This window comes from Chamaea fasciata, unplaced genomic scaffold (assembly GCF_029207755.1).
Source record: "Chamaea fasciata isolate MVZ Bird 193981 ecotype frontalis unplaced genomic scaffold, bChaFas1.0.hap1 SCAF_2, whole genome shotgun sequence".
In the NCBI taxonomy this organism is placed as follows: Eukaryota; Metazoa; Chordata; class Aves; order Passeriformes; family Sylviidae; genus Chamaea; species Chamaea fasciata.
Genome location: NW_027094087.1, coordinates 107,690,671 through 107,716,025, shown reverse-complemented (window position 1 = coordinate 107,716,025; position 25,355 = coordinate 107,690,671). Strand labels below are relative to the sequence as shown.

The 25,355-nt window shown below is 35.5% G+C and overlaps 1 protein-coding gene across 1 annotated transcript in view; it reads left to right on the top strand.

Annotated features, from left to right (window-relative positions):
* CFAP47 (cilia and flagella associated protein 47) overlaps positions 1 to 25,355 on the top strand; it is a 263,998-nt gene that overhangs the window by 82,693 nt on the left and 155,950 nt on the right. Inside the window, exons 36-44 of the mRNA XM_066176999.1 lie at positions 1,434 to 1,568; positions 2,055 to 2,167; positions 4,965 to 5,115; positions 5,783 to 5,871; positions 7,055 to 7,141; positions 12,775 to 12,842; positions 13,948 to 14,093; positions 18,950 to 19,058; positions 19,954 to 20,180. Coding sequence (XP_066033096.1) covers positions 1,434 to 1,568; positions 2,055 to 2,167; positions 4,965 to 5,115; positions 5,783 to 5,871; positions 7,055 to 7,141; positions 12,775 to 12,842; positions 13,948 to 14,093; positions 18,950 to 19,058; positions 19,954 to 20,180 — 1,125 coding nt within the window. The remainder of the gene's footprint in view (positions 1 to 1,433; positions 1,569 to 2,054; positions 2,168 to 4,964; positions 5,116 to 5,782; positions 5,872 to 7,054; positions 7,142 to 12,774; positions 12,843 to 13,947; positions 14,094 to 18,949; positions 19,059 to 19,953; positions 20,181 to 25,355) is intronic.

Below are 25,355 nucleotides of genomic sequence, written 5' to 3'. Positions count from 1 at the left end.
TCTTTTTAAGAAATACATTTTTTTAAAAAATTTAGTTCTTAGACTAGTAGATAAGTGGCACAAATGGAGTTTAAGAATTCATCACAGGATAGAATTGTATTTTCTGAGGGAATAAATTCTGATCTAAGTGGAAATGGATAGAAAGAAGTAGGTGGCAGAAGAAAGTCTTCAACGGATAATCTACTCTGGCATCTTTTCTATCTTAAATGAAAATGCAGGAAGAGTGAAAAGTAGGGGTGTAAAACCACAGCCATGTTGGAATAATGGTTAAACATTCAATAGCCATTACTGAGATAAATGAATGGAAAGATCAGAATACTTTTCAGACTTCAGGTTTAAAGCTTTTGGCACAGAAGAGGCTTTTTTACTTTTGCATAGTGAATGCATCCTAAAGTTTGAATTTTTAACCAGTGGTGACGGAATTAAATAGAAATACAAGATGAGACGTACGATTACATCAGTGCATGAAGATTATATGAGATTATTTTAAGAATTACAAGGACAAACGTTATCCAGGAAGCCATGGAGGGTTTCAGGGAAACTTCAGATCAGTGCCCAGTTATGTACTCACTCTCTTGGAAGGTTCGAGGAGGAGCTGTGTGAGAACTGCTAGGAGTAGGATGAGCTGCTTGGCTGGTCATAGGGCAAGAGAACTTAACCTTGAAAACTTTAAATAAACCTTAACTTGAAAATAAAAATTAACTCAGATAGTTAAGATGATAAATATGTCTATACATCTCTCTTGCGACACTAAAGACAGTCCAGAAGACTGTTATTATTCTCTGGCAAATAATTTTACCACTCTCCTTAGTGACTTACTAGAATTGCTGAGAACAACATTGACATGTTTTGCAGCTGCCACAGAAAATTCATTTCTGTGTATCAAATATTTAACCTGCAGGAATACTCGTTACCTTTTATAAAACAATTTACAAAAGTGTGAATGTATCTGCAATAGAAACAACTATATTGCTGTTATTTGGAAGGTGTAATTGCCTTCATAAACCATTAAAAACTGTATGTAGGAGTATTTGGGATGGTATTTTACATAAACTGAAAGATTTAATTTTTTTTTTAGGTAGTAAAGATGTATGTATTTCCAGACAGTAACGTTTCTTTGCTTTTTCTATTATTCTGCATTTAATAAAATTAACATTTGTTTCTGCTGAACCTTCGGGAAAAAAGTTGAGCTTAATTTTTACCCTAGGTTTATCACTGGGGCATGTCAGTGGTTTTCATTAATTAGGACTTTTTTTGTGCAGTGACAAGATTCATATTTATATTAGCCATGAGACTAATCCAGTTATTACAGGTTAGATTAAAAATATTTCTATAATAAGAATTAACCTAATTTTTCTTCTTCTTCCTATCTTTAGACTATACAGGGAATATTTTAACTGAACATCTGGTTATTTTTTTATTTCCAATATTAGGCCACTGATATCTGTGATCCAAACCCTGTCATGATGCTTATTTTGTGTGTCCACCTGTTTGACACTCTCCCTCACTACTTACCCAAGAACACTATAGAATTTACAGGTGCTCTCCATGCAACTATTGTGAAGCAGGTATTGATACCATTGAATTTGGATTCATATTAATGAAAGGTTAGAACACTGTGTGTATATGTGTGTTTATATTATGTGTAAGCTACAAGAAAGAATTAATAGGTTTTGAGTCACTTGGCTAGTAAATATAGAAGATGAAAGTTTGCATTTTCTGATTTTATTTTCTTCAGTCTTGGGATTTCACTTCTGTTTTTTCCCTATGCTTGAAAGTACATGAAAAAAATCTACAAATTTGACAAATCTGAGATCAAAGAGAAGCATAAGAGATTCACAGGCATAGGAGTGCTGTGTACATTGTACTCTCAAAACTTAAGGTTGGATAGTCTGTGGGAAATCCACACTCCTTTGGGAGGAAAATTATCTATCCAGTTATTTGAAGTACTTCCTTATTTTGTGATATCCTTAGTTTGTATTTTGGAACTCAAGCCTTTTATAGTCTAAAAACTGAGTAAAAATGGGCTGATGTTGTTGTTTTTGTTGCGGTAGCTGCACCTGAGAAACCCGAGCAATAGCACTTTGGCATACAGTGCTATTCTTCTGGGAAGAGATGCTGGTGATTTCTCTTTACCTAAAGGAAACACTGTTTCCATTTCCCCCACGTAAGTAATGACTTGTTGATATTATTATTTGTACCATTACAGAAATAGAAACTTACTAATTTAAGAGATGGAACACAAGAAATGTGCACAGCCACAAACAGGGCAAAATCATTCGGTATAGGTGTCAGGTTTTCTCCTTAACCTGGAACAAATCTAGAGTAATATTTCAGTGGGACTGTTGCAGCGAAGCTCAATAGAACTTTTAGAGCAATGTATAAGCCATCAGATCCTTACAGGAGTCATCTGTCTCCAATGTATATTTTTTCCTATTATCAAAACTTGATTAATATTTTGTACATCATTGCATTGTAGGTAGATTTCTTTTCTTCTGAAGTCTCAGATTTTGGCTCTTATTCTTAATTTAAGCATGACTGGGAATTAAAGATACCATGACACAGGTTTGAGTATTATTACACTGCATTTTTTTGCCCCCATTCTTCCTCCCAATCAAGATGGATGTGATGTAGTTACTTGTACCTCTTACATGTCTAGGAGACATCTGAGGATTTGAGAGAGATTTAATTTTGGGAAAGCATTAGGTTATAATTTCTGGTAGCAGAAGAACTTATGGTATATCACCATCCATCTCATTGTTTTTGTTCACTAAGTACATTTTGCTCTTCCTGTGCTATGCAGCTTCATGGATCGATACAGGAATTTCATTAATCCCTGTTTAACTAGTGAAGACAAGAGGGATGTAGTGGTGACTCTGGCTGTCAGCAGTTTTTAAGTTTATCTGCAAGATATCTTAAAATATCTTAAAATATCAAGATATTTACAGATAAAATGGAATAGAGATTGTAAAAAGGAAAAAAAAAAGGTCAATATTTGTATAAAAATAAACAGTAAAGGAGAAAAAAAATCAAATATAGATGATCGAATTCAAGAAGACTCAACATAAATACAGTGCTCTTTAAGGACCATCAATATATCAGTAATAAATTACATGCCTCTTATAAATATATGCAAGGGAACAACAAATAATGCTATGTTTTCAGCAAGCTGTGAGGCTGATTTGATTCCATTTTCTTTGCAATTACTTCAAATAAGACTTATCATACAAATGTAATCCTTGAAAATACCATGTGTTTTTATGAAAGGTCAATACCATGGCTGTTTTTCACTTCACCTTTAAAAAACACCCAAAACAAACCACAAAGCAAAATCAAGACAGAAGAAAATGTGCACAACCTTGTTGTTGAGCTGCTTGGCATTATATAGAGAAACAAATATTTGAAAAATTGCATAGAAATAAAACCTGTGGAAATTCCAGTCATGCACAGTAGGGTGACACAGCTCTGCAGAGTTTATCATAATGTCATGATCATTAAATGAAAAACAGGTTCTTTGAAATAATAGCTTTCTTAATGTCCTGGTGCAAGTGTTTAAAAACTCCAAGAATTGATGAGACATACGCGAGTCTTGCAGGTTCTTTATGTTAAATCATTATGCTGTAGGTGGATTTGGAAATTATAGTAATGTGAATAGCATTCTCAGTGTAGCTGAGAATATGTTGCATATGGCATCATTAATTCTTGATCTGAGACTTCTACTCTGCAGGGCACTGCACTGTGCTGTGTAGACTTGCAGTTCACAATGGGAATAGCATAAACCCCCCAAGGTTGTAGAACAATTCCATAAGATGAATTTGCCTTCGCTTTACATTGACCACAACACAGATTAATGCAGATAAAAACTAAGCAACTTTGTGGTTTTGCCTGAGAAAGCAACAATTCAAATCCAAAATTTCAGGTGTTGCAGGACTCAGAGGGCAAAGATCAGAAAGAAAGTGCTGTACACTGCTGTTGCCTGTCCTTATTTGTGACCAGAGCAGACTTCTTAAAACCTGATTCTTAAAGTGGCTTTGGGAGTGTATGTCTCAGGCAGTTTATTCCTCTGGGTGCCTGCATCACAGCATGTTGTTTCAGAACATTTTGAATAGTGGGGTGACCTAGGAGCCTCAGACTCTGAGGGACTCGGCAACTCTTCAGTGTCATAAATGGAACTGTCTGAAACTTGAGAGCTGTAAGAACCAGGTTTACAGAACTTCCAGGATTTTGTCATCAATATTCAGCATTGACAACTGGAGACTTCCTGCCTTCTTAAGACTAATCTCAAAATCAGAGAGACATTTTGAGAGCTTCAAAGTGAGAGCTTCAGGCACTAAAGTTTTCTTATTCTTACTTCACTGGAGAACTGATGCAGATAAAGTCTGAATTTGTACCTAGTCTAAACTCTCATTCTGTGTGGTCTTCTCCAGTTTTCCCATTAGAGAGAAGCTGTTGCTTGTGCAAGAGAACTTTGTTTTTTCTCCCTCTTCATTGCTCAGCTTTACTGATTACTCTGAACGGTTTTCAACTAATTTCTTTCTCACTCTTCAATGATAATTTGATTAAGACTATCTAGATCTGCCCCACAAAAGGCATAACAGGCTGTCTGACTGCTTAACTCAGAAAAAACCTATTCACATAGAGGAGCATAAATTGGATCAGTTGTTAACATAGGGTGGTACTCTTAATGAAAGGGAACTTCCTGCGCTTGTGTGTGTATCAAGAAAAATTAAGCTATGTGCTGATGTAAAAAGCAACAGGCAGTATTGTTCTTTATCTATATAGTTCTTTCATTAGAATGTTTTAAGGTACTCTTAAGCAGAAGATTGTACTACAACAAGGTATTTCAGAGGAAACAAATTGCTTTCTTTTCTAAGACTCCTCCCTTACAAAGGCTCTGAAATGTGCTCCTGAAATTACATTTCTGAGTAATTTCTGATCCCTGGTTTTGCGCCTTTTTTCCATAGGAGACAAGGCTTTGTAACTGTAGAATTCACAATTCGTTCCCTGCGCCCTGCTGAAGCAGTATTGTTACTGATCTCAAATAAAGTTGATGGAATAGATGGTGCCACAATGACATTCTCTCTGAAATCTGAAGTTAAGAATATAGAGCCTCAGGTAAGTTTATGTGTGTATGATTAATATTGTCAAAAAAAAAATTGTTATTCTGTACATTATATCAGACAAAAGGAAACTGAGATAAGAATGAAAATGTGAGTTGCCATCAGCATTTGCCTTTGACCTATGGATTTTCAGATTTCCAATATTAGACTATGTACATGCAGCAAAAAACCCTAGAGGAATAAGTAAGATTCCTAAGGGCATAAATCACATTTAGATCCTGAATTAATTGTAAAAGTTTGCACTGATTGCTCTGAAAATAAATCTTGAGCCCTTTCAACATATGAATGTTATTGGAAATTCTGTTATGGGGATGTTGATGTGCTTCAGCCTAGTGATTTCCAGTGTCACATGTGGATGGACCACAAGCTTTTGTTAGATGTTTCTAACAAAACATTTGTGTTTTTTAACCACAGAGGCTCTGTGTAAGAGCCTCAGATATGCCCCAATCAGGGCAGGTAGGCCCGTGTTTGTAATCCACCTTCATTGAGCGTATCTGGGTAGACTTCTGAACTTAGATGATGTGTATGTGAGCCTATCTTTTTAGGCCCTCTAACTGTTAGAAAGGAAGGTTGAGGCAAGAGAAGAAACAGAGGACATGTAAAGATGAGGAGAAAACTATGATAACTTGATTATTGGTCTTGTTTTATTTGTTCTCTTTTAGGGTATGTTAAAGTGCAGATCCCCATGTTATGAGATGAAGAAATTTAACCTAAATGTTACTAATCCCTTCAGAACTGATGGCATATTCAGGTAGATGGTGATATAAAGATAGGTCTTTAATGACCATGCTGTTTTATCCACTCTTTTCCATAATTTTCTTCTTCTTAAAATGTAAAGCCTGGAGGTTAAATGACAGGGATTTACATTCCCAAAATTGTTACAAGCACTATGAAGTGGAAGCTATCATAATGAATAAAGAAGATAAATAAGCCTTAATTGAAATCCGTCTCAGTGTAAGCAGTAAAGCTGGAGCTTTAATCAAACAGAGTTTACGAACCTTGCTTGTATTTTTGTGTTTGGCTGAGGTCCAGCAGAATTACAAAGAGAAACAAGCCATGTTAATTAATAGTTGGTTATTTTTCCCCAGTCTGCTTTATCCTGCAGTTTAAGTTATTAAGCATGCAAAAGGAAAAAAAAAGCTTTTGCCTTGGGGCTTTCATCATTATAAGTTAGTCTAATTTTTAATTTGTATTCATCATAACTGCAACAACTGCAGAGTTATAAATGTTGCTTTCCTTAGCACAAAGGAAATAGATTGTTGTACCTCTTTAAAATCTATTTACGTGATCCAACTCCATATTTTGTCTTTAGTCTTTAGAGCTAAGCATTGGTTCATCTCATTCATTTTTTTGGAGATAGCATCTTTCACAAGATTTTTAACTTTTTTTTTAATGCAACATGAATATGCATGTTGCAGAAGCTGCAAATTAAATTTCTCTTTCCCCCACAGACTAGGATTGGTATATACAAATGATAATAATAACAACAACAACAGTAACAATCCTGTAAGAAGACTTTTTCCACTGCTCCAAGCTTTGTGTGTAGGAATCATACAAGTTCAATTAGCTTCTCTATTTTATTTTGCAGTCTTTGACGTGGTCAGTGAGGCTGAATCAGTCCTATGATTTGGAAATTATCAATGAAGTGATGAAATAATTTAGTTTTATGTAATTGTTTTGAACAATCTAGTGTTTAATCAGGGGGTATATTATTTACTTGCAAATAACACTAGGAAATGCTAGTTTGATACCAAGGGAGAAGATCTTTTACAGAAAAACTAGGGTTAAACCACAGCAAGTACTTTTAAAGTATCTTTAATTGAAGATAATAAGCTTCTTTACTGAGCCTGCATTTAAAATTTAGAATTAATTGAGTTTCATCTTCATTCTACAAGTTAAAAATGCAGCCATTATGTGTGCTTGTCATACTCCAGGGTAATTTTGCTGGAATCCACACAGTATTTAATGAATGGAGAGAAAGCGTATCAAGCCAGGCAAGTAAAACAAGAGCAAAAGTTCAGGTAAGTTGCAGATAACAATTGCTAGCTGTAATATATTGGGTCATACATTTCTATTAATATTACCTGTTTGTGCATAGCTGTGTGCTACCTGTTGTAAAGAGTTACAACGTAGGACATGGAAATATCACAGAAAATGCCCAACCAGTCCCTGAGACATGAGGGCCTCCCTGGCCAGCCTTGCCTGGGTTTAATGCCGAGCCTGTTGTTCGTTCTGTGATTCCCTTTGGCCACTCCAGCTCAGTCACCCTGCCTGTGCTCCACAGACTCTTGAGAATCTACTCCTGGCAGAGCATGGGAAGCTGGAAAGTCTTTGACTTAGAGTAAGAACTGCTCCGCAGAAACTAAAATATCAGTGTTATCAACATTATTCTCATCCTATTCTAAAGCAGAGCACTGTGCCAGCTACTTAGAGAAAAAGAATGAATTTCCCAGCTGAAACCAGGACGGTACTGCAAAAAAATTATAAACGATTTAAAAAAAAGTATTCTTCAGTAATTCAATAATTCTTTATTTAATAATTTAAAATATTTCCCACAATTTGTGACATGTAATTTTTAAAGCTCATGTAAACATTCAAAATCCCGAAACACTTTTCATGGATTATTGGGAAATATCATAAACTGCTACCTCATCAATACTATAGGTTGAATTGTAATCATAGGAATGCTCCAAATCCATGTCATGAAATGCAGACTGTTTTTCGAATTTCTTTTCAAAAAATTAAAAAAAAAAAAGAAAAAGAAAGAAGAAAAAAAGGGAAAAAAAATTAAAGCATAAAAATAATGAACATTTTATTATTAAGAAAAAATACACATATTTTAACTGGAAATAGTTTTCTAAAGTGTAATTTATACTACACTTTCTACTAAATTAAATAAGTGTATAATAATTGTTGTTATAGAAAAGGATTTTTTAATCATTTTACATATTTCAGCTTAATTTATCCCCAGACAATCAGTCTAAATAGTTTAATTTTCGTCACACATCCAGATCTCATTCTTATGGAATTTGATTTCAGGGCATCTTAGGTCTTTAGAAATTTCCAGTACTGATTTGCGTTATGTTTAGATGTTTCTGTCATCTGAGATAACAGAAGCCACTTAAACTCCCCTTTTCAGAAGATCTTTTTCTTGAATGGAACAAACGTCTGAAATTTGTGTTAAAAAAGTCGTGTGTCTATATTTCATAGCTGATCAGTAAGAAGATTTTGCCCTCAATCATTTTTATTCTTTTGGTAAATCCAGAAAATGCCATGTACAAATTGAGGGCCAGTTTCTCTAAGTGCTCTGTAAGCGTAAAACTGCCGTGAAGTGAGTGCTTGCCCTTTGGGTAATTGTGTCTGCGAGATTGATGTCAGGACCAAGGCATGCAAATGACAACATAATCATCCCGGCACGACCAACTGGGCTCAGAGCTCCTTCTGCATCCTCATCCTGAGCCTCCAGATATGTCACATCCACTTGAAACCTCACTGTAAGAGGCTTTGCCTGGCAGGTGACCCTTTTAACTCCCAGCTTTCCCCTCTGGCAGTATCACAGGCCCTCAAAACGGTGTCATTCAGGCTGGAGATGAGAGCAGCCCTTTGATCATGGTGGCGTGGGTTCATCACAGTGTGACAGGAATGATCCCAGTCTGGAGCCAGAGCCTGAGGAACTATGTCCTTGCTGGGACACAGCACTGTCTAAGCCCAAAACTCTAACAGTAGCCCATGTCCTTCAGTGGTTGCAGGCAAGACTTCTTTATTCATGCAGAACTGGATGTGTTTGGTGAGGAGCACAGTACTCTTTTTTTTTTTTTTTTTTTTTTTTTTTTTTTTTTAAGCCAATTGACATAGTTTTTCTTTTAAGTATACTGGGAAAAGACTTTTTCAAGTTATCCACTTCTCTGTGCTTTTACAAGCCCTTGACACTTCAATTATTATCTTTGGTCTACATCTGTGTGCCAGCATGGTCCGCTCCCTGTGGGAGAAGGAAAACCAGGTGGAGAGAAGCACGCCACATGGTCCAGAAATTCTGTGTAATGTAAAACTACCCATAGCTTTCAAGTGTGATGGTATTTTTAAATTATGTCCATTAGAAGAAAAAATATCAAATGACAGTAAAAGTTCAAGGTTAGATTTAATAGCTAACTTTTCCTTCATGGATTTCCTACTGTAAAACTAGAAAGTGGTAAAGATATACCAATGTTTCATTAATAGTCCTATTCTAAGACCATGACTAAGCAGATTATCATATGCAGTACAGTGTCCATAAGGCTGGATCATGACTGCACAGATTGATTTGCAAAACAAGCTGTGAATATTGATAAATATTTTTACATTTAAAAAATGTATTCTAAAAAAAAAAAGGAAGAATTAATGAATGAATTTCAAAGGAAGCTCTGCATTGAGCATAGCTTCTTACTCTTAATTACCTCTTTTTTTTAAACTGGAGATAATGTCAGGAATTCTAAACAATTTCAATTTTCTGAATTTTATTCTTACACTTTTTGTTCTAAGCTGTTTCATGTGCCAAGGAAAGAACTATGTTATGCAGAAAACCTGTATTTACTTACTGGAAGAATAAAGAAAAAAGTAGGATCGCAAAATCGTCTCTGTGTAATATGAGATACAGCATTATTACCTGTTGTTTCAGAAAATACAGTTTACAAATATGTTATCAGGAGTCATTCCAATTCTCGGTAATATTTGATATAAAAGAAATCCATCTACTCTAGCCTTAGTACCTATTTTAGGACAGCTCCAGTTTTAGTTTCTATCCTACTCTTTGTTCTGAAATCACAAACTGTTTCACGAAGTGTAGAAACTGGTGAGTTATCTTAGATGTGAATTTTGTGTTCAAATATTTCAGTATTTTCAATGCATTTCTAAGCATTTTGTTGTATCCCTTCTCTCTAATAAGATGTTTGCTTGCTAAACATCCTAAAGTTCATTGATTAAGACACTGCACTGTGAATTTAAGATTTCCTTAGGGCATCTGGCACTTTTTTTCCCCCCTCAGTAATGTATAGAATTTGGAGCTATAAGGGATATAAAAGGTCATCTAGTAAATTCTGTTCCAAATTACAGGAAACTAATTTTTTTCCTGAGAATTTGTTGAATGGAAAACAGCATTATTGGGTTATTTGCAGCCTGGAATGAAGAGTAAAGGCACTCCACGACATAGGGATAGCTCACATGCCATGATGATGTATGTATGCACACCCTCTGTGTTGACTACAAAGATGATTTTCCTTTTGGTCCAGACTTTTGGCACAGCTGATAACATGGCAAGCCCAGTGGCTTTGTGGTGTTAGTTGGAACCAGTATCTGACAACTCAGGTAGCAGATACCAGACTCTTGCTGGTGCAAGAATATGGAAGTGGGTTGGAATTGGATGATCTTTAAGGTCCCTTTCTATCCAGGCTGTGATTTTCCTCTAAACTATTTAGAATTCACCCCAGCAAGAATGACTTGGAAATATCCACACCTCAACCAAGCAACTCAAAGGTGCTCTTATTAACCCATCTTCACCTATAATATAATCTTGAACTTTTTGTTCATTCAATGAACAGTAAAAATGTCTTGCTTTGTTAGCAAAAAACCCCAAACCAAATGAGGGCCAGTTGGAGAAGTTGCTTGATCTCTCTTCTCTCTTTCTTATGAGCTGCTCTCCTCTCTCCTCCATTCCCAGCTCCCTGTGCCCTGGCCTTAAATATTGAAAGACCACAGTGAGGTCTTCCTGGAGCCTCATCTCCCGAATATCTTTACAGGAGAGGTGCTCCAGCACTCTGACAACTTCTGTGGCCCTCCTCTAGCAGCTTCTGTCTCTCTTGTGCTGGGACCCCAGAGCAGGTGCAGCTAAGCAGGTGGGGTCTGAGCAGGGCAGGGCAGAGCAGAGCAGGGCTGGGCAGGGGAGAACAGGGCTGGGCAGAGCAGAGCAGAGCAGAGCAGAGCAGGGGCAGGGTCCCCCCCCTTCCCTGTTGCCTGCGGTGCCTTGGAGGCAGCCCAGGACATGTTTGGCTCTCTGGGCTGCCAGTAGACATTGCCAGCTCATCTGGAGTCTTTCATTTGCCAGTGTTCCCAAGTCCTCCTCTACAAGGCTGCTTTTGAGCCATTCATTCCACATTCTCTGTTGATCCCAGGGATTTGCCTGATCCAGGTGCAGTGAACAGTCTGTGTAGACTTATTTTGTGGCAGCTTTAAGCTCTTCTGCCTAATCCTTTTCCTTATTTCTCTGTGTATTGAAAGAGGATGTATTGAACCAGATTTTGAACATAAACAAGCTTCTTATACCTTCTGAACTTTATTGCTTTCAGTTTTATTATTGAACAAGATGCTATTTCTTTTTGTTATGGAAGAATGAGACACAATGTTCATGTCTTCCACAACACAGGTTTGTTTTCTTTTCCCATCACTTACCTGCAAGTGCTTTGTTCACTGAAGTAAGAAAAAGATGATATTGAGAAAAGTTCAATACTGTGTTAAATCAGTCTAATGAGTTTCTCAGTTCAGATCTGAGAAAAGGACTTATTCAATGTATAATTCTCTCCAGTGAAAAAATGTATTGTGTTGTATTATTCTTATTATTTTTTCAAACAGCTCTTGAGCTATTTGTTACTTTCACACTTATTCTTCTACTGTAGTCTCTGTTTTTGCAGTCATGACTTGGCATTCTCATTCAAAGACAAAGATTGAGAGAAATGATGTTTTATATAATTTTTTTTAATGTGAGATACTTATTTGTAAAGTACAGTATTAATAATATGTTGTATGCATATACTCAGAGATCATTTTCCTTTCTGAAAAATGGTCTTTAAGTATAGGTATTAAAACAAATCTGCAGGATAACATATTCTAAGAATTTTGCAGGTCCATTTATTTAAGGTTGTGATTTTTTTCTTAGCCCAAAAAGATTCAGTATTTTTTTTTAAGAAAGACCCAAACACTGGATGTAGTAATTGTTTGCTGTGTGCTGGCTCATCAAATTTTACTGCTGGGGGGAATGACTTTTTTGTGTGGATAATTTTAAATCTGAGTCTTGAGTATTTTTTGAGATACATTGCAGTATTGTTTTCAGCATCTTTGCACTCTATGCTTGTTGTAAATTAAGCAAAACTCTCTTTTCATAAATGTAACTGCACAATCATAACAACTGTCAACAATGGTAGGAATTACTTGTGAAGAAGAATAGAAAATTACATGAAGTCACATTAAGAAAATATGATGGTCAAGGAGCGCAGTTTGCTTTGGGGGGATGGGAGATTTTGTTCAAAGCTGTTTTTTTTCTGAGTGTATCTGTTCTTTTCAAATACACTTGAAAAGCAATATTGTAATGAACAGAGTTCAGGTGATTAGGTTAAGATTCATCCCTTTCTCCTTTCTTAAGCAAAGCCTTGATTACATTAGGTTTCTTTTGAATGTTTAACTGCAATGTTAGTTGATACAGCTCATTCCTGCTGCCACCTCAAGTGGATAAGGTGATTTTTAACATTATTGGTTGGAAAATGGTTCCAAAACATCTATTCTGGTGGGGTTTTTTGTGTTGAATCATTTGCGTTTCTGGTATTTATTCATAAAAGGTGAACTAAGCTATCTAATGGTAGAAAAAAAGTCCAGCTTTAGAATATTGCTTTAATTTTTTTTTTCCTTTTAGTTCTGAAAATAACATATTAAATTCAAAAGATGGTGCACTGCCTGAAGATTCAAACAAAGAGACTGACTGTAAGTACCTATGCAATACCTCTTGTCTTACTACAGTACAAATTTGATTATCTACAGAAGCAGAATGTTGACATCTAAGTATGTTTAATAAATATTATTTATGGATGTGCTTACTAACTATTATTTATAGTTTTCATAAAATGTTGGCCTTAAATTGTGCATTACAGTCAAAAATTCAGCCTGGAGAAGAGAAGGTTCCAGGGTGATCTTATTGTGGCTTTCCAGTACCTGGAGGAGTTACAAGAGAACTAGAAAGACACTTTTTACAAGGGTATGAAGGGATAGAACAAGAGGTGATGTCTTAAAGCTGAAGGAAGGCAGGTTTAGATTAGATAACAGGAAAAAGTTCTTTACTGTGAGGGTGATGTGAGGCCCTGGCCTCTGAACAGGTTGTTCAGAGAAGTTGTGGGTGTCCTATCCCTGTTCTGTCTATTTGGCCAGAGTTTGGCATAGTTTTCTTACTTGATCTCACTCATTTCTGGTGTTTTCACTTTCACATATGTTCTTGGGCCTGCTCTTCTGCATAGAAAGCCAGCCAGCAAAGCTTGAAGGTCTGGTTCTGCAGTGTCAAAATGTGCTTAGCAGATGAAAAACATACAGTAAGAAAGCCAGATTCAACCCTAAGATTCTTTCTCAGCATAATGCTTTTGTGAAAGCAGTGCAAGAAAGTCTCTGTTGCCAATATTTTAGGTTTTGCCTATTTTAGAGGATTTCAGACATAGTTGCTGTTCTGAGAGTGAGATTCTTTGTTTAAAAAGCAGTAAATTACACTTCTGATGTGAGTAGACCTTTTCTTAGAGGTTGTACCTCCTTAAGGAATTTTTAATGGGGAGAACTGTCTGTTTTCCCCAGTTTTGATTCAGTGCACCAAATAAGAACACAATGTAATTAGCAAAATGTATTTAAATATTACAGCAGGCAATATTGCAGCACATCTCCACAATTGGAACTGTGAATACTGGTTACTGATTACAGATGTGCCTTAAATACTGATTGCTACAGGAGGCTGTATACAGTATCCTTTTTTATAAACTCATGCAACTACATGTTTATTTTACAACCTGTGCTGTTGTATCTAAACATCCACTTAAATTTGTTTTTACAGCTGATCAATCTGGCCTCCTGCATGAGTTCTTCAGTCCAATGGAAAGCCTGTTCTTGAAAGGGAAAGGTTCTGCAGCCTTAGATATTCACTTCCTTCCCTTTCATCAGGAAAAGCGTTACTGCACTGTCATTCTGGGTAATGAAAAGGTAAGAATAAAGTGTGTGTTCTGTGTTTATCATGTCAGGTAAGAATCAGGATTTTTGCCGATTATGTGTGAATGAGAGCAATGCTGTGAAAAGGGACTTGGGGGTCCTGATCAAGGGCAACTGTTTACTTTCCTTCTACACAGAATTATCTGAAATGCTGCAGGCAACTTCTCACTTTAAAATCAGTAAGTAGTAAAAAGTAATAGTGCAAGGAATGTTATTTTGGTGGCTTTTCTAGGCATCTGAGCTTCAGAAGAGAAAAGCAATTTAAATAATTTGTCCTGACGTGGGTGCAAGAATAATGAATAGGCAGGGAATGGATAAAGACTTTTCTGTTCTGTACTTCTCCGTGTACTCATCACTATATTGAGGGTATGCTGTCAAAGTAGAATAATAATTTTCCTTGCTGTCTCTTTTTAAATTTTTCTCTCAATCAGAGTTCCATTCAGAAAAGACTCTACATGAGTACTGACTCTAAAACCTTTCAGTGTCTCTTGACTCATGTAGCCTGGGTTTTGCCATATATACTTAAATGAAATTCAATCAAATTACCAAGATCTGATTTTGATCAAATTTCAGAATGTAAAACCTTGCAATACAGCTTTTTTATGTTCCTGTAATCCTTTATCTCAGACGCTACAATCTTATTTCTGTGTCTTTAGTCCATCTTTTCACCTCTTAACCTGTCTGTGTGTTTTGTCTGTGACTCTCAATTTTTTTTTCAAAACCCTGTTGTTTCTATAATCTTCTTTTATGTGTGGCTGAACTTAAGGCTTGCATTCTGCTTCTTACCCTTCATAACGCTGCCTCTGTGTTTCAGCTTCCCCTCTGAGCAATTACATGCCTCTGCCTTTCTCTCTGCCACATTTTGATGATTTGTAACAATGCATCTAAAACTAAATGACTTTTTCTCCTGCACATTCTCAGCTTCCATATTTTTCCCTTCTGTAGAATGTGGAACTGCTTCTAGTGTCTGGTGTTGTGTGTTTGATGGGATTTTTTTATTGCTTAGACATGAATTTGGCTATGCCACCTGGCCAGCTTTATTTTTTTATCTTGTTCGTACGGAAAATAAAACTAATACAATGGTGCCCAAACCTGTCTTTCTGACTGTCCAGTATTTGAAAATACTGGCTATTTTTAAAAGAAAACAATCCATGTGACTGGATATCTTAAAGAGTGTGCAGTTCATTTGATTTTCTTAAAAATTAGCAGAGATAGTAAGGAGATTTTCTGTTGTATATACATTGAAATAATGAGCTCACCCCTTATTGACAGCAGGGAACCACCCACAAAGAGGATGCATTAATGCTCCCATGTCAGAGGTTACCAGTATTTGTGGATGGTTCAGGGGAAAATCAATCCAGTGCTCAGCATCATTCAAAGAGAGAAATTATTAGGGAAGGAATGCACATCAGCAGCAGTACATTCATAAAGGAATTTTAGGTCCATCAGTTTAATTCAATGAAATATATAGATGCAGTCTCTAGACAAGGTAAAACCTGGCCTACTGCTGTCTGGGAAGAAATCTGAGAGGAATCTCCTTTTATCTGTTACGATTTTATGCCCTATAAATCTCTGCTATTGACAATTTACCTGTTTGTTGTATCTTTGTTAGAAGTAGAAGTACACACCCTGGCTGACAAGAGTAGGCTCATGCTACTCAAGGAATAGAGCTGAAAGCTAATAATATAGCGAAGAGAAAGGAAATTTAGACATTTTACGGAAAGAGTGTTAATCTAAGAGATGTGGTCAGAGCTGTAGGACGTTGATAGTTCAGGTGGAAAGGGAAAAGTACGTTTCTGACAGGCCTGGTGTTGCCTCCAGTGGTGATGTAGAAATAAATTTAGACACCTAGCTACTGGTCACTGTTCTTAACAGAGGTTTAGTTGACCTTTTCACAGCAGGAACCATTAATGCCTCAGAGAAGCTGCTGTTCAGTCCTGTATGGTAACTTTTTCTGGAACACCTGGTCCTTCCAGTTAGCTGAGTAGGTGTGATGCATTTAAAGGCTCCTCAAAGTGCAAAATTTTGATGTACAGAACCTCAGGTAAGAAAAATTAGCTCCATCTACTTCATTGCGTAATTTCTGAGGAATTGTATTAATTCTCCCAGGGAAAGATGAAACTGCAAGATAGCTAACGTGATTTTATGGCCGTATAGTAATGGCACAGGAGGAATCTGACTTTCTTAAATATTTTGTATATGGCTGCAGTATTTCAGCCATACCATTATCTACCTGACAAAGAAGTGCAGCCACCATGCTGTATGATGATAAAATGACTTTACACACTGGAGAGTCTTGTATCATTCAAATATGGACTTGTGCTATATAAAAAATCTAATAAATGATTTAATTAATAAATGATTTTTCCTACCTTCCTTTCCTACCCTTTTTGACAAATAGAACAAAATTGTAACCAGAGTAGGTCTTCTCCTTCATTTCAATCAATGAGGAAGGTACTGATATTTAAATCACTGGACTTGAATCTGATTGGGAATCCCATCTATGATTGCAGCAGCTGTATATCTGCATATCTGTAATAACAGCAAGAAGATTGCTGATTCAAGGCTTCTGGCGTCAAGAATGTTCCTTATTTTTGAAATGATTTTTATGTTAGCTTTTCTAAGGTTTGAAATGACAACACAAGCCATTTAGCATATTTATGAAGGATTTGTTTCAGTATTTCATTGTTTTCTTCAGGAAAATTTGAAATGGGCATTTTTTCAGATTTTTGGCATAGATCCTTTCATAGAAGATATTATATATTATTAAGCACAACTGTGTTGCTTTTTAAAAATATATCTTTGTTTCTGGGAGGTAATTTGAATGTGAACAACATGGAATTTTTAATGATAATAATATCTGAAATCATAGTTTATGAGTGTTGGTCCAGACTTTTACAGCTAAGTGTCTCGTATAAAAAGTAAATAGTTTATTTGAAGAACACTTTGCTACCTGTTGCTCTTACTTACTGGCCTCCATAGGCAACTGCAAATTCCTAGTAGCCCTGCATTCTTTTGGAACATCAGATAGCAGTGGGATTTGATAGATAATTCAACAGCTCTTTTATTATCTATTTTCATTAACAGTAAACCCTGCACAATGTTGATGCTGTCCTCTTTGCAGCTGATGAAAAATGGAAATGTAAAGCATTAAAACCGTGGACATACAAGCTAAACTCTCAAAGTTCAGTGAAATACCCATTCTGTTCCAAAGCGTCAGGGAAGAAGCTCAGCAGAAAGAAAACAGGATTTGCATTCTATGGAGATCAAAACCCCAGAATTCTTCAAAGCAAAGAGGAAATTGGGGAAGTTTTTCCTTCCTAAAAGCATATTGATGTCAGCAAGGACCGGAAAAGTTGATGGCAGAATGGCATCTCAGCAACCAACACTTTCATAAAATCGGTTGTGTGTGCTGTGAGCTTGTTAAGGGCCCTTATGGAGCCAAATCACTGTATCAAACAGGAATAATTCCTGTTTAAATTGGTTCCCAAGAGTGGCTGTTTGTGTGTGAGAATCAAATTTTTCTGGAGGTTTCTTTAATCCTTCTCAAGGAAGATTTGTGTGAGCTCTTGAATCAGAGAAGGGGAGAAAATACCATCAAAGAATAGCTTTCCTTCTGCAGGGTCAGAAATATAACTGCAGTGTTTTCAGCCTTAAATAAAAATCTGATGAAACTACAAATGAAGGCAAAGGAAAAAACAGAGTTTTCCTATGTTATTGTGCAGTATTAAAAGGAAAACATTGTGTTGGTTGGCAGATGCACTAAATTATACAAATAAATTATTTCCTTTGTATCTGGAATGGAGAATAAAAGAATGCGGGTTTTTAGGGCAGAGTTTTACACAATATGGTTTATAGAAATAAAGAGATTGATTGTGCAGATTATATCGGTTGTTGCAGAGGCATTTTATTCTTTATCTTGCAATGAGTAGAAGCTAAAATTGTTTGAAAAATACTTGTGGTAAACAGAAAGAAGTTATCAAAGCAATATATGCAGTATATATGTTAAATCTCCTGCCTAGTTCAGAAAGGTGTATGGTACCTAACTTAGATATCTTTCTAGTTCTGATTGAGGACTTTAATTTGGAGTACTTTCAGTGAGTTTTCTTCAAGAATACTTTTTTGTTCATGTGAACCTTATTTTTTCATTCCATCTATAATTCAAAGTGTTATTTCTCTGCTAGTTAAGTTATCCTTTCCTCTATAAAAACTGACAGACTTTCTTTGTTGTAGGTCATGTTTATATTTACTTTCAACCTTCTGTAGATTTTGCATTTTTTAAATAAAATAATTAAGATTTGTTAACTTCTTTTTTTTTTTTTTTTTTTTTTTTTTAAGGAGAATTTGTACACGATGCTAACCTGCCTTGACTTCCACTTTTTTTTTTGCTGTCTAGAAAAATGTTTCTGACTCAAAACTATTTTAAACAGTTTTTTAAAAAATTCCCAATGGCGAAGAGCAGTGAAGATTTCTCATGAACATGCTTAATTATATGTAACTGTAGTAGACAGTTAGAATTCAAATTTTTTGCTGTATTTATGGGTCAGGGTGCCCTTATTCAGTTAAATTATATGAGGAGTTTGAAAGGATTCCACTTTTTGAAATTTCTTGACTTTTCAGATTTAATATTATCAATTAAAGATACTATTTATCACAACATGGCTTGAAATAATGATTTTCTTATATTTAGGCATAGTTTAAAAAAACAAGTTCTCCTGAATATGTAAATTCTTGCACAGGTCAGATCTTAGATGTTACTAGGATATCTTTGCTATTAGTTGTAATACTTTGCTTTCTGTTCTGCATGAGTTGCTTTCTGAAGTGTGTGGATGTGTGTTCTTGTGTTTCAGGTTGGAGACTTTGTATACCTGATCGAGGGAACAGGTGAATTACCTTTGCCCTCAGAATTGCCTTCCTTGGATAGTCCCAATGTTTTGCGTGCTACCAATGCCTCAGAAGGTACAGTGAATAGAAGGGAGAAGAGTAAAACAGAGCAATTTTTTTTTTTGTAAATATTCTTTTATTTATATGGATTTTTCTTAAAATTAATTTAATTCATGTGGTAAAAAAGAAGTTGTTTATAGAGATGTGTAAAAAAATATGTTATAATGAATATATGCAATATTTCTTATAAAGTTTTCCAGTCCATTCTCTTCAGAGCAGCAGCTGGTTGTTTGTGATCTTTGTCTTGTATTGTTTTCAACATAGTCTTCATAGATACTTTTTCATAAATTTTCTTATTTTCTTCTTCTGAACAGGGGTTGCTATCCATATGAACCAGGACAAGTCATCTTTATCTAGAATTTTCCTAGCCTTAAAACATGTTTTGTGTGCAGTGATGTGATTTGACAGATATTCCAGTGCTTTTGTCTTCATACAGCCATGGATAAGCTCCTGTCATTCCTATTTCAGAAATAGTGAAGCTGCTACTTGAAATAATTTCTGGTGGTTTCTTTTAGATGGGATGTAACATCATCTAGAGTGGTAAAAGCCTGACTGTGTTGTGTAGGTAGCAAAAAGACTTGGGTAAACTTTTAATACTGTCATAATAGTAGTAACACTAAAGTTTGGGATTTTATTAGCTAATTTATTAGCTATTTCTTAGCCCTGTTAGCTAAATTTTGGGTTGCATTTCAATCTGCTAATTTTTAATTCCCTATTATGTTGAAAAATAAAATATTATAGGTAATCAATGGCATGCACTAGATTAATAACATGGAACTCAACATTGAAGGAATTTTGTATTCTTGTTTGCTTTGGAGACTAGAAATTTTAAATACTCTCTGAAGTTCCACCAGCTGATAGATGTGTGGTTTTGTTTCATTCTTTCATTTATTTGGGTTTTTTATAACAGATGCAAGCGGTGTGCAGCCAGTTTTATATTTGAAATGTAGACTTGGTCAGACTCTGAAGGAAAATCTGAAGATTCCATTGATCAATGAATCAAGAGAGAGGGCCCTGGCTCTGGCTGCACAGCAGCAGATGTCAGCTTTTGAGTATGAAAGGAGACTGATGACTGGGACTCTGCAGAGCAGCAGTGTTCGAGTGGCAACTGCATTGTTGGGGCTCTCCAGAGTAGAGGTGAGAAACACAATTATCTGGCACTGCAATTAAATTTAGTTGTCCTTGATTTGTAGGACTGAATTTTGTTTATGTTTCAGGAAATAGTGTGAGGTTACTTTTTTTTCACACATCTGTAATCTGACAGTTATTAATCCCAATTCCCCCTCAGACACTGCAATATTTTAAATGTTCATTCTAAAGTTATTTTGTCACCCCATGCTATTATGATGTCCTTCCTTTAAGAAAACTTGACTGCAGTTAAGAAAAGTACTAACATTTTACTTTACTTCTGAAAAATACATGTTTATTAAAAAAGCTTTCAGTGTAATAGGTATCTCTATTAGTAGCCTTCATTTTACATATTTTTGTAAGAAATGAATTTTTTTTCCACAAACCAATAGACCTTGAGAATAAATGAAGGAGCAGCCCAGACTTTTCCTTGTCTTGCAATCAATGCAAAATAGTTTTGAAAAACCAGAAGTTTTTCTAATAAGATATAGCTCCCCTCTTATGTATCATTCCAACCTATACATATTTTCTCAAGATTTCAACATCTAGAAACAAAAAGTCCTCCCAAGGTAGTCCATTAAACAATCAGTTATTACTTGTGAATAAATTTATAATAGTAATATTGCCAAATAAACAAGGCTTTTCCGCATGAAGAATTCAAGTGTAGCCTTCTGAGGATGGTAGCCACACTCTGGGTTTTAATTTCCCTTGTGCCCTGGTGGTAGTTGGCCTCAGACCAATTGCTAGGCAGCAATGTTATTGCAGCTTTCCAGTTAGACAGTTCCCCAAGTATGGTTCCCAGAATTTTCCCTCGTGATTTGATGTTGCTAAATTTATGCCTTTTGTTTGAAAAGTAATATAAAACAAATAAAATGAGGGAAAATTATATTTTATCTTTAATCTGCTCTGTGTTTGGAGTGGGACAACGATTGTAATCGTGTCATCTAGACTTCAAGTAGTCTCCTTTAGGATTATGGCTAATCCACTGCTGTGGTAACATTTTATTGAGTTTTCATAATTCAAGTCCCTTAACATGACAGTCACCTAGCAAATACTTGATGAAAAGTCCAACTGCTCTGAAGTTGTGGATGGGATCAAGACAGAACATAACAGGAATGCTCCTTGCACCACTAGGCATGCTAAAATGCAATGTGAGTTTTAAAACCAAATGTATCGTGCAAGAGTGGATGATAATTAGCTAAATTACCTTATAAAACACATAATGGTGGATACTAGCACTGAATGAATTATCATGTGAAGAATGAAACTAATGTGCTGAAAGTAGTATTTTGTTCCATGTACACAAAGTCCCATCCTTGCTTATGGCAAATACAGGAGACAAGTTCTGCTACTGGGATAGAAAAGAGTTTGCACATTAAAAATATCTCGATATCCACTATGCAGACTAAATTATGAAACATATTCCCAAAAACTTTCTGTAATAAATCCTTGCCAACTATCTGTTTAAGGGTGACAAGATAGAAATTCTGGTGGTATTAACTGGAGAAACCTTTTTTGAGGGGGGAGTTGGTGTTCTGCAGTGAAAAATGGAGCTGAAGTATGGTTTTAGGTGGTCCCAATTATCCCCTTTCCCTACCAAAAAAAAAAAGGCAAAAAAAGAAAAAAAGCCCATCTACAGTGCCCATGGTTCAATGAATTATTTAGGCTCATTAAATCCTTTGGGGCACATATTGTAGGTTAGAGATAAATCCACAATCTTTGGAAATCTGTTGTTCTCTTTTGGATTTCTATTCCACCTTTCTACTTGCTTCCTGCAGGTAAAATCGTGTTAGACAGGAGATGGACAGATGGGAAAATACCCTTATGTTAGTACTACTTGGTCCATTTTTTGCCTGTCCAATTGAGGAATAAATAACAAAATAATTGCATGATTTCCAGTTTCTTTAAATTGTAAATTTTAGTCATGTTTACTTAAGTCACATAGAAAACAGTAATAAAGGTGGCCTGTTTTTTTGGAGTTAAACTGGATATGCATAATCAGTAACTAGAGAAGTGTTATTTTTTACTCAACCCATCAATACACATCTAGAAGTCCTAGATACTTTTTTACTATTTTTTTATTGTATCTTTTGTTGCTGTAAGGAACAAAGATCTATTTTTGATTGTTTAAGTGATTAGAATTAGTAACAAATAATGATTTATAATATTTTTTCCATAAAATCATGTAACTTTCTTACCTCCTGATTGTTTCTTTACTTTAATTCCTCCTAAAACATTTTTGGGTAGTAGTAAAGATAATACAGGATGGAACTCTCAGACACTTTTAAGGTTGGGTCTGACATTATAGTGAATAATTAACAGAGGTTGTTTTGTGAATAAATAGTAATGATGAATAGGAGAAGGCAGAAAGGGGGACATTTAGGTGAACATAGATAACAAGGGCCAGGAAGAGGGTATTGGAAAAAAGATAAGAGACTGTGGAAGAAGAACATGTTTATACTGAAGTTGCTGGTTGTAGTAAACAGAGGAAAGTGAAGAAAAAAGTAATAACAATATGAGAATTCATTTACTTGGGACTGTAAGGGAATAGATGCTGCAATCAGTGAAGTGAGATTTGAAATGACATGCCTAGTTTTAGACCCAGTTGCTAGATACAGGACTTTTTCTTCGTAGTCATATAGATGCCAATAATTTCCTTGTATCATTATGATAGGAAAGGTCCTGTTGTACAAGAATCCCAGAGCTAAAGCTTTAACTTTCCACTGTGTCCAGGTGTGCCCTCGCTATTAAGTTGTAAAAAAAAATTTACTTAGGTCCTGTTTTGCTTCCTTTTAAACGTGTCTCATCTGAATGTGGGCACCACATTTGCCGTATTTCAGATGTTAGGACATGGTGCATTTCCTTTCTATGCTGCTGTCCATGCCACTGAGCACCATGAAGTGTTTTTATCTTAGTACACCATAGTAGTGTTGATGAATTTTAGTTTTGATCAGGGGAAAATGAAGGGAGACCTTGTGCACTCAGGGCTTTGGCTTCTGCTGTTTGGCTGACGTGGCAAAGTCTCATCCTACATTTGTCCTGCTTGGATCTTCAGAGTTTGTGCTCTTCATAGGCACCCAGGAATCAAGAAGGATTTTTGTGTTCTTCCATATGTTTATGGAAATTTTTAAACTCTGTGTAAAGAATTTTCTTTTTTTAAAAAAAAGCTGGTGTGGGTATTTTTGAGGAAGAATCATGGTGACCTTGAGCAGAGAAAGTACTGGAAATAAAAAATTGCATTAGATATGTTTGAGTGGGAATGAACTTTCCAGAAAAGGACCTGTGGTCAGTTCCAATTTGCTGAATTTACAAGTGAGACCAATGTCTTTTATATTACATCACTTATCTTTTGATATGGGATTAAGGGAGGTGGCAAACACGATTGAACACGGGTTCTGAGAGACTGAGATAATAAATTTCTTTATTCATGAGAAACAGTTTTAGAAGTTAATTTCTGGAAGGAAGAAATGGTGCTAAATTAGGATTTGAAGAACAGTAATGTGCAAGGAAGGAGAGAGGTGCCTCAGAACCCTGTAACAGAATCTGCCACCCTTCACACATAGAAAGTGCAGATGGTAGATCTAAGAAAATACCTTGGAAAAACAAAAAGTCCTTGCAAAATATCATGTTAAATTCTGATGCTTTATATACCCTCCATTCATTTTTCAAAAAATTATTCTAAGAAAGTAATTAATCCTGGGAAGTGAATGCAAATACAATTCTTAGCTGTTAATGAAACTTCCACACTTGGAGTATCATGAACCATCAGGTTGATAAATTCAAAGTGCTTGGAATCTGTCTTTTTGTGACAGAGAGGCCTTAGATCTGCATTGACCATGAGAGTTAAAAAATATTAAATTCTGTTTAATTCTCACTGCCCACAAAAACGTTCAGAATTGGAGCAGCTGCAATATTCATCTGAATTGTGTTGATGAATTTCTCTTGGAAATTCATCTGAATTTTTCATCTGAATTTCTCTTGGAAATGTTAGCCTATGAGGCAGCGAAGTTTTGTCTTGTGAATGGTTGCAGAATTTTCTTGTTCCACTAGGTCTCTCATTAAAAATATTTTCATTCTTTACTTGCTTACAAGATGCCAGGAAACATTTGAAGTGTTCATATATTATGTAATACTGACCAACAGGGTTTTTTCCCCTAACATATATTTAAAAATGACATAACATGAACAAGGATCTTAAAATAAAGTCTTTCAGTGATTTTTTAAATAATAAGTAATTTCTTCAAGATAATTGTAATTCAAATGTGTTCAGTGCTCCAGGAAAGGTCATCTTACAATTATTTTGTCGATTAAGATTTACAAAACTGTGTAATCATGTTGGATTTTTATTTCATTGTTGGAAAATAATCTAGTTATGAAAATAATTTGTGGTTATAAATTTATATTTGATTATGCAGAAGATCAAGTCAAATTTAAACTGTGAAATGTGTGTAAAAAATGGTGAATGTATGTGATGCTTTTGGTTAGGAACTTCTCATTACAAGTTAGAAGGATGTTTTTTTTCCCACTGCAAAGTATTCTGGCATTTCATTCCTATCAGACAAAACTGGAACTTGCAATTAATATAGCAATTGAATCATTTGTACCTATTGATTTTTAAATTCATTTTGTGTGCATTTGAGAGAGAGTAATATCAGACTCCAGTCTAGTATGATAGAAATGAGTAGTGAGCTCAGATTTTCAACTCACATCACAATTTTCCCTGTTTCTTCTGTAAATTATGTTTGCACAAGTTGTGCAAATACAGTAATACTAGAACTATCCTAACAATTTCGTTTGATGTGAATTTTTTTAGTCAAATACATCTAGCCAGTTGCTTTTCATAGAACAAGAATTTTGAATCATTATCTGTTTCTATATTTATTGTGCCAAAAAACCTGTATTAACAGCTAAATCTTAACAGGTCCCCAAAGTCCATATGTACTTTTTATTTAACACTATATGGACACTGTGGAAGGATAGATTAATGGTCAAAACAAAGCAATGTCAGTGTGGGTCTGCTTTGCAAAACCAGCAAAGAAATGTGAGATTTGTATTAAAATAGCGGGAAAAAAAGCAAACCAAAAAAACTCACCACCAACCCAAAGCTGAACCCAAGCCTAGTTAATTTAAACAGTAATTTGACCATCTTATACCTAATGGAGATCATTAAGAACAATTGTTTTT